We start from the raw sequence: 9,769 nt of genomic DNA, 5'->3' as shown, positions 1-9,769 counted from the left end.
AGAAAATCGCGTATACTACTTGATACCGTAATAATCATCATATTTACAGTATTTGAACTTTCATCAAGTTAAAACCAGAAAAAGGAAATTAGAGAAATACCAGAGCAGAATAACTAACAATAAACTCTTCAAGTCGTCAAAATTGCCGATATTTTTCCCACAGACAAAACTGTTCATAATATGAATCATCTGATTCCGTAACTCTACATGTAGAGCAGATCTTTTCCGTGAATTGACGTTGTAAAAAGAAGGGTGAGAGGTCGAGGGAGGAGTATGCATTGTCGTATATCCATCCATCTACTCCAATCCGTTATTTTGATTCTTTATCTTCCATGCTTGTTTTTCCTGGGTCATTCAAACAAAATATAAAATCGTATTCATGGTTTTGATACCTACTCCTACCCTAGCTCATTCACACACCCCATATTCACCACATTTCCATACTATCAAAGTACATAATCTTCACCCTTTAATCGTAAGGCTTCCCAATAATTTCTAACTGATATCTGAGTAAGGCTCCTGTCACATACGTCGCAAGATATTTTTCATCGTACGAAATTCTGGGGCTACGATGGTGGGGTGGGTTCTTATGATGCTAGAAGCATCGTAGGCTACAATCTTCGCCGCAGTCACAAAGGAGAATCATGTTGTGCGCCTGTCTTGGGGAAAAATTGTTATTTTATGGTAGGTACATCGTATGACTGTCCTGTGACTGTCCTACGATTGTCATGCGATTTTTTTTCATTGTGTGGTTGTCGCAAGACAAAATAATCATCATAAAAGCATTGCAGGACCATTGTACGACAATTGTACAATTGTCGTATGATGGTCCTGGACTTCTTCAGCAACATGGACAGCAGCGTGAAGCGATGTGTACTCCTCAACGTCTTCAAGGAATGATTTGTCCAGATCCAGATGATCCCTGCATTTAGGCTATAGCCAGGGAAGTAGACGTCCTGCAATCTCACGACTGTTTTGCGACTGTTGCACGAGCATATTTTTGTCTTGCAATGTTCGCAGGATTACTGCAGGATAATCCTTTGATAATCCAATATCTCACGATAATCCTGCAATAATCGTAAGACTGTCCTACAACATGTGTACAATTATTGTATGATTTTGAGGGCCTTGGAAGACCCTAAAATTGTACGATAATCTTATGTATGTCATAGAACCGTCGTAGGACAGTGGTACAATTATGCTACGACATGGCTATGAGCGAAAAAAAAATCCCGTGACAAAATTTTGATTTTGGTCTGGACCAAAATCCCACGACAGGCCTCTATGATGCTATTTTTCATCGTAGGACACACAAATATCGTAGTACAGTCTCACGACCATCGCAAGATTTTGCCCTATTTTCTGTTGTGGACCCGTCATAATCCCATCCTGCGACATATATGACAGGGGCTTAAGCCTACACTCTCCTCTCCACAGAAGTTTCCCTGTGCTCAGTTCAGAACTGCTGTGGTCTTGTTATACCAGTGTCTTATCTATCGAATGATACATATACAGTATCTTATTCCTGCTGCCATTTGATGATTTTTAAACATTGTGGAGGAATTTAAAAGAGGTGGATCCTAACCACTTGAATGTGACAGTTTTTTCACCCAGATCATTGAAATCAGCTGAAAGGCTAAAAGAATAAAAATAAATATATCTTTGTAATGAAAGGCTAATGTGACCTCATGCATTTTTCTTGTAACCGCTGAACTTGGTTTCCTGGTCTGTAGCAATTAAGGCCTTCATACCACGAGCCATTCATCGCTAACCCACTTCACACTTGTCTCTGCATTAAGGTACTTATTTTTTCAACATTAGCAGTAGTGCAGTCACTCTCTTTAACCTGCCCCATCCCAGCAGATTTTTAACCAATGACCTCCCCCAATCCCGACAGGTTTTCGTTTTTATTTTTCGTTTTTTTGGCTAAAACTGCTTTTTTTGAGAAACATCAAAAATTCATAGAGAAATTGCTCATCTGAGCCTTAAAATGCTGGTACAGGTAACATACCCTCACCCGGCTGTGTTTTCTAAGGGGCCTGGCTCCAGAAAAAAAATGTGTTTTATGGGAGGGGTAACTATTCTAAACCATTCATAATAGGTATTTATTTATTTGGTACGAATTTATATGTAGTACAAGAGTATATTGGTTTTCACACAGTAATATAGGCAATAATAGCGTTGTTTCGCTCACCAAACACATCAACATACTGCACCTTTTTTGGCGACATTACCTGATCATCATTTCTGACTGTTTCTTCCTTTAATGCTGTGTAAACTTTGTCCTCCACATTGTCATCAGTTGGGGAATCACTCTGGCCTTGAATTTCATACTGTGACGCAACATGTCTTTACTGGCTAGGTCACTGGTAACAAGTGAGTTGCCGAGTCAATGGCATGCAGGGGGGGGGAGGTCACAAGGGGTAAGATATTGTCCCTGCCTGGCATCGGGTAGAGGAAGGTGTCCCGTGTTTATGTACCAAAATTCACATGCAAAATTTGAAAAATGTGCAAATGACGGACCTTGCAATTGCGGCGTGTTATATACATCAACAGGAGTGACAGTGACAAAACGTTTGGACGTATATATACGTGAGCGGGATGTGACGGGTTAATGTCTGACAGTGACATTTTATGTTGAATGGTGTAATATTATTAAAAGTAGTAATAGCAAATCGGTTTCTTTTCAGTGGATGTTTTATTAATTATCTCCTATAATAAAATAGAAAATACACACAAGGAAAAGAAATGATTGCAAACCCGATTCCCTTATTCTATCTCTATTTCCTTTCTAACACAGAGCCATCAAGCACACCGCACAACCTAGTTCCATCTCGGTTATGGCGAGGTGACCACTTTGTAGTGTTTGATTTCCACCATGTTTGCTCACGCAGAGTCTAAAATATGCATCTGGACTGAGGTGGAGGTCAGTACCATAAAGGGCACCAATAAGTTCAGGGGCATTCTTGCTTAAACCCGTCGATGTAACAGTACCGCTATGTTTTCTTTTCTTCCATTTTGTTGCAAAAGGAAATTTCCTGTTGAGAGAGAGAGAGAGAGATTTGAATTGCCAAAGGATACTATTTTTCTGTGAAGACTCACTACAGCAGCTGTTTAGATCGATCGGCATTTTCCGCTAATGCTGTTGACGACCTAAAAAAAAAAAAAAAAAAATTGTGGTAAAGGTTAAAGAGTATCTGTTAACGCCCGGTTAGAAAAAATGAGGGGCAGGGGGAGGTTAGTTGTCGTATTACAGTATTGAACGTGACAGGGGAGAGGGGAGCGCAGATAGGAAGGAAAGTTAAGGCAGGGAAAATACTGAGTGGAGAGAAAAAGTATGGAGTGAAATGAGACGAAAGAGATAATGGGGCTTGTGGAATGAAAATGTGGTGAGGGTGGAGGGGAGTTATGTGGTAGACAGGGAAAACTAAAGGAATAGGGAAGCAGGTGAAGAATGAGGAAGATGGATGAACAGTCTGAAGATAAATGATCCAGCACAGTGACTATTGCTCCACTACCGACTACTATAGCAAAACTTCACAACCAACGCCAACACCTTATCACCAACTTTAATACTTCAGTGATCAACACAACCACATGATCACCAGCCCTTCATCATCACTTTATTTCCTCAAGCGACTGTTACGAACCTTGTACCAAATCTTTGGTGCAGGCCGGCTCTAGCCATTTTGGTGCCCTAGGCGATATTAGGATTTGGCACTCCCCTCCACCCCCACCAACACCTCCACGGGTCCATGGTCCACCACATTGCCCCACCATTATTGCCTCATCACCGTATCATCCTTATGACTCACTTTTTCTGCAGTAATGCATGGATAACAAACTTGAGAGACCACAATGGTACATTTTTTTTGTATTAAAGAAAGGAGAAAGCACTATTTTTCCATGTAAAAAGTTATGGTGCAGTTTTATCCCAATTAACGAGGTCAGTGAGATAGTCCTAGTAGCCTAACAATGAATATTTCTATAACATGTAATGAACAGAAAGGTGGTGTGTAGTGTGTTCAGTTCAATAGTTTGTATGGATATTGTAAGTATTTGGTTCATTTGAATTTAGAAAACTATAGGCCTCATTGAAGCTAAATATGAAAAGAAAAATATAGAAGAACAGCAGGTAGAATCTTACAAGTCTATGAAATAAGGTATTGTACGGTTGGCCACATATGAACCTGGGACGGGATTGGTGTGTAGCAGGGGTCTTAATTTGCTATTATGAGTTAAACAGATGGAAAATACCTATGATTATGAAACCATAATCGTAAGTATTTTTTATGTAATACCTAGTACACCATCCTTGTGCCTCAATCACATCCTGAAATCTATTTTGGTGAATCTTGACGGATCCCGGGCTTCTGAAGATGGCATTACAGGGCTGAATAATCAGAATACAGAAGTTGTAAGTCCTGGACTTAATTATGATGCCTCAGCTATTAGGCCCCAAACCAGTGAAGTGCATGGCTATAATGGGGATCCAGTTAAGAAGAAACCTCAAGAAAGTGATGGTAGTGTATCTTGGGAAGCTTACCGTGCACAGTTTGAGTTACTTGCGTATCAGAATAGTTGGGATGATAAGAAGAGGGCTGCAGAAGAACCACCACCGAAGAAATGCAGGAGAACCTTGATGAATAGTGTGCGAGAAGACAGAGGAACAGACAGCAAGGAGTGTAGTAGGAATGGGCATCATAGGAAGAAATGCAGCTGTACTGTAGTGATGGGTCTGGCGTCGGACGAAGAGGATCTGGAGAGGATGCAGATGGAGGGTGCAGATTTGCAACCAGTGCTGGAGTGGCTGCAGCGGAGTGCAGTGCGACCATCATGGGGAGGAGTTTCCAGGTTGGGCCCTGCGACCGGAAGCTGCTGGAGTCAGTGGGACCTTCTTCGTTGCAACGGACTAATGGAGTGTCAGTGGGAGATGCCCAATGCCCTCAGCGAGTGTTGGCAACTGGTGGTTCCGAAGAAGATGAGGTCTGAGATCTTGGATAAGTCCCATAACCAGATCACTAGTGGTCACCTGGGAAGCAGGCTGCGACACAAGTTCTACTGGATTGGCATGCGTCAGGATGTTGAAGAGTGGTGTCAGACCTGTGATGTGTGCTGTGTCAAGAAGAGGACCAAGACCTTCCTGGAGGAGAGGACTGTGCGGAACAGCAAGGACATCATCGGAAGCAGCATAGAGGAAGAACTGATAAGTTGAAAAATTATTTTGTGTATAGCTAGATGTTTCATTAGAATTAGGATTTATGTTTATGTTTGTATATACTGTGTAGTTTTGTCGGGACGACAAAGAACTAGGGAGGGGGTAGTGTTATGAAGGGGGATTTGCCACTTAGGTAGCCGAGATCTTTCGAGACGTTTCTGGTACCGTAAGTTTCGGTACGAGGCAGAGTTGCCAGTTTGCCTGCTGTTTGTGAGCATAGTTATTTCGTAAGTTGTGCATTAATTTTTATGATCTTTTTCTTTATAATGTTTTATTTAAGTAATTGCTTGTTGAATTATGTAATTTAAGTTCGTATGGTTAATGATATAGAGTGTTATGTAATGTAAGACAACTGTAGATGTTTTGATGTCTCGTAGTTGGTAACTGTTGTTGCTAGGGGCTGATGCAAGACAGTATGTCCTAGAATGTTGGAGAAGTAGAAGTTTCGAGAGTAATGCAAGCTTAAATAAGGATGGGGAAGAGCTTAGTCAGTCAGTCAGTTTGGAGTTTAGTCGGGTTTCAGGTCAGTTTGTGTGAAGTGCAGTCAGTGTCAGTGGAGATTGTATATTTTTGGTACTTGTGCAAACAGTGACGGGTTATTGAAGTTTGTATATCAGTGGAACTTGAGAAGACAGTGAAGTGTATTAAGTGTAATTACTGTCAGTGAAGATTATTTTCAGTACTTGTGTAATAAGTGAAGTGTTAGCAAGCATTAAGTGTACTAACTGTGAAGTGTTGTTAAACGTTAAGTATAACTGCAATCTATAAAGTGTGTATAGCTGCAGTGCTTGTGAGAACAGTGAAGTTGAAAAGCATTAAGTGGAATTATTTGGAAAATAAAGACAGTGAATTTTAAGGAGCCAGTGTTTATTTTCGCCTCAGCTGATCTTGTGTACTGCACACCTAAAGGCTGACCATAAGAAGAACAACTCACTGGGCAACGTCCTTCCTGTACTGTACTACTCCTGTTGGAGCCTGTGGCAGTGTGGGGACTGGGACGTAACGTTATTATCCTTCTTAGCATGTCTTCATTTATGCATGTGAATGCTATTCTCATATTTGCAAGCAGTGTATATGTTACGGTCATTTTGCGAAATTGGTCATTTTGCAAAATGCCCGGCCATTATGCAAAAAGACCAAATCCGTGGTCCATTTGCAAAATGACCTAAATATCTGGGCATTTTGCAAAAGTACCAAGGTTTTGGTCTTTTTACAAAATCACCAGCATTATCGTTGGTCAGTTTGCAAAATGTCCAAACAGGAAGTAGCCAGTTAAAAAAAAGGCAAGTAAACGAGTGTGTGTGTGTGTTAGTGTGTGTGTCGGATAGTAGTAATGGGAGCTGACTGGTGAGGCCGTTATCAGTCAGGCACTGCTGAAGGTCAGGCGAGGACGGGCAACGTGGTGCTACTCCCATTACTTTGTGTGTATTTTATTATACTCTGAAAATCTGTACAATGGAAAATAAAAGAAGTGTTTTTTATACAAAGCTGGTAACGGCTGAGGAAAACAAAGCATTAAATACTTCGAGTTTGTTGTCAAGAAATGAATACGAACAAATTCTGATTCGTTTGAATGAACTTAAACGTCCTAACATGAAAAAGACGCAGAAGGACTATCGGTTGTTACGAAAATATGAAATTCTTGAGGTCACAGTTGAAAGTATCACCGTTCAGAAACTGCAGAAAAAGGGAACTCAGCTTAGATTCGTATGCGCTGAAGATGTGTTCGATGTGATCGATGCTGTTCATTGTGCAAGTGGGCATGGAGGTAGAACTGTTGTGTTTAAGGAAACAAGTGAAAAATATGCCAATATTTCAAGATCCCAAATACGGTTGTATTTACAGTTGTGTGAGGAGTGTCAGCTGAAAAAAACCACTGTACGCAAGGCTGTGATTGTCAAGCCAATTGTCTCAAACAGCATGAACTCACGAGCTCAGGTTAGTAAACAAGCACTGGTTAAGGCCGTATTTATTAGGAAAGAATAATGTTGTATTTCCGCACATCATACCAATGTAAAAGAGTTTGAAGTTAATTACGAATTGCCCTAAAGGACCTGAAAGTTTCCCTAAAATGGGTCCGATTCGGTCTGTTTGTAGGTCGACTTGATCGATATGCAGAGCCAGCCAGATGGGAAACATCGTTTCATTCTCAACTATCAGGATCACTTGACCAAGATGGTGTGTCTTCGGGCTCTACAGACGAAAACTGCTGAAGAGGTTGCTTTCCACCTCGTTGACATTTTCTGTGACAAAGGAGCCCCCCATATCCTGCAGTCTGACAATGGTAGAGAATTCTCAAATAAGGTATAGAATATATTATTTCTTTAAATCAACCAATTTTCATAAAACTTAGCAGAAATATCAGACATGGTCACAAAAAGACACCAGAAACTTAGCGAGGTGATATATATGACAAAGTTTGATGTTCACCGTTTTAATTTTCAGCTTATCAAGGAAGTTCTGGTGATGTGGCCAGAGTGTAAGCTGGTTCATGGCAAACGAAGACATTCACAGTCGCAGGGCTCGGTGGAACGAGCCAACAGGGATATTGAAGCAATTCTTGCATGTTGGATGAAGGACAACAACACTACACAATGGTCACAGGGACTGCGCTTTGTCCAGTGGAAGAAAAACACCCGCTTTCACTCCGGAATTGGAAGAACACCATATGAGACCATGTATGGACAGAAGGCTCGTCTTGGTGTTGACGCATCTTCTGTACCAGAGGAAGTCATGGACGGTATGCAGACGGAGGAGCAGCTTGCAGAAGCACTAGGTGTTGTCAATGAGGAGGACGCAGATACAGAGGAGGAAGAGATAGGTGCTGAAGAGCAAGAAGAACCATCCGCTGTCATTAACTGCATCTCCTGTGGTGACGCATCTTCTGTACCAGAGGAAGTCATGGACGGTATGCAGATGGAGGAGCAGCTTGCAGAATCACTAGGTGTTGTCAATGAGGAGGACACAGATACAGAGGAGGAAGAGATAGGTGCTGAAGAGCAAGAAGAACCATCCGCTGTGATTAACTGCATCTTCTGTGGTAAAAGCTACTTTGGTTCAAATGTGTGCAAGGTGTGTGGGAACCCATGTCACTCTTATACTCCGTGTCCTGTGATGAATGAAGATGCTGATGAGTCTGTGCTGTGTTCCATCTGCAATCGGAATTGCAGTATTCATACTGAACAAATGAAGTCCAACATAGAACAACAGAAACAAGCTAAGAAAATGATGGATAATTCTGTGAGGAGATTTAAACCAGCCCACGTAGGGGACACTGTGATGGTTCCTGTTCCATTAGTTGACCGCGGACGTGCAGAGTTTCCTAATGTGAAGGCCGTTGTTGTTCAGGCATTGGACAATGGCGCGTGCAAGCTTGGTACAAAGCACGGCCTGCTTAAGCAGGTGTACACTTACAACCAATTTACTCAATGTGTAGAAAAATTCCTTTCGATAGAAGATGTAGTACAGGAGTGGGAAGTAAGTCTGCGGGAAGTAGCTATTGCAGAATCCATGGGACAAGGTCAGGGATTCGCTAAATGCTCTTGCACTAAGTCATGTTTGACCAGACTCTGCAAATGTTTAAAAAACAATGTTTTATGCAACAGCAGATGCAAATGCAGTGCCTCTTGCGCTAACAAGTCCGATACACACACACACACACACACACACACACACACACACACACACGACACAGGCACACACCCGCTTAAGGATATAAGACCATTTTCTGTAAAAAATATATATATATATCATGAAGGTTGAATAAACATACTTTTTAAGGTTTAATGTATTTTCTAAGAATGAATAAGCTTGTTCTATTTTACATTCACTTCCTTTGATCGTTTACTCGCCTTTCTTTCAACTTGTTCTATTTTACGTTCACTACCTTTTATCGTTTACTCGCCTTTTTTTTCAATTAGCTACTTGCTGTTTGGTTATTTTGCAAACTGACCAACGATAATGCTGGTGATTTTGTATAATGACCAAAACCTTGGTCCTTTTGCAAAATGCCCAGATATTTAAGTCATTTTGCAAATTGACCACGGATTTGGTCTTTTTGCATAATGGCCGGGCATTTTGCAAAATGACCAATTTCGCAAAATGACCGTAACATATACATGTTCCGTACCTTCTCACTGATGTGGTCAGCCGGAGTAGTCTGTTATTGATAATCATACCTAAGTCCTTCTCTCTTTCTGATGTGTGTAGGGTTTTATTTCCTAACATATAATCCCAATCAGGTCTTTTTCCACTTTTACCAAACTTGATTACATGACACTTGTCCACATTGAATTCCATTTGCCATGTATTACTCCATTCATGAAGTTTATTTAATTCTTCTTGTAGCTCTTTACAAGAGTCTGTGTTAGTAATTCTCCTTTGTATTTTTGCATCATCTGCAAACATATTTAGATAGCTTTCATTTCCAGTGTTACTGTCTGTATCATTTATATACACTAAAAACATGACTGGTGCCAGCACTGAACCCTGTGGTACTCCACTAGTCACTTCTTTCCAGGAAGAGTAGTTTCCCCTTAGTACTGTTCTCAT

At 41.0% G+C, this 9,769-nt stretch overlaps 1 protein-coding gene and 1 pseudogene across 1 annotated transcript; both read left to right on the top strand.

Moving 5' to 3' along the window:
• The first annotated feature begins 6,673 nt into the window (after nt 1-6,673).
• Nucleotides 6,674-7,685, top strand: LOC145408711 (KRAB domain-containing protein 2-like; annotated as a pseudogene).
• LOC145408710 (SCAN domain-containing protein 3-like) lies at nt 7,685-8,863 on the top strand (the record flags this gene model as incomplete). Its single annotated transcript, XM_080279377.1, has 2 exons — nt 7,685-7,994; nt 8,163-8,863. Coding segments are annotated over exons 1-2 (1,011 nt in total), but the record flags the coding sequence as incomplete, so codon positions are not given.
• Nucleotides 8,864-9,769: the final 906 nt, after the last annotated feature.

Source organism: Coenobita brevimanus, chromosome 78 (assembly GCF_032717465.1).
Source record: "Coenobita brevimanus isolate Jiangsu-jjx chromosome 78, ASM3271746v2, whole genome shotgun sequence".
Lineage (NCBI taxonomy): Eukaryota > Metazoa > Arthropoda > Malacostraca > Decapoda > Coenobitidae > Coenobita > Coenobita brevimanus.
This window is presented reverse-complemented; position numbering and strand designations above follow the sequence as displayed.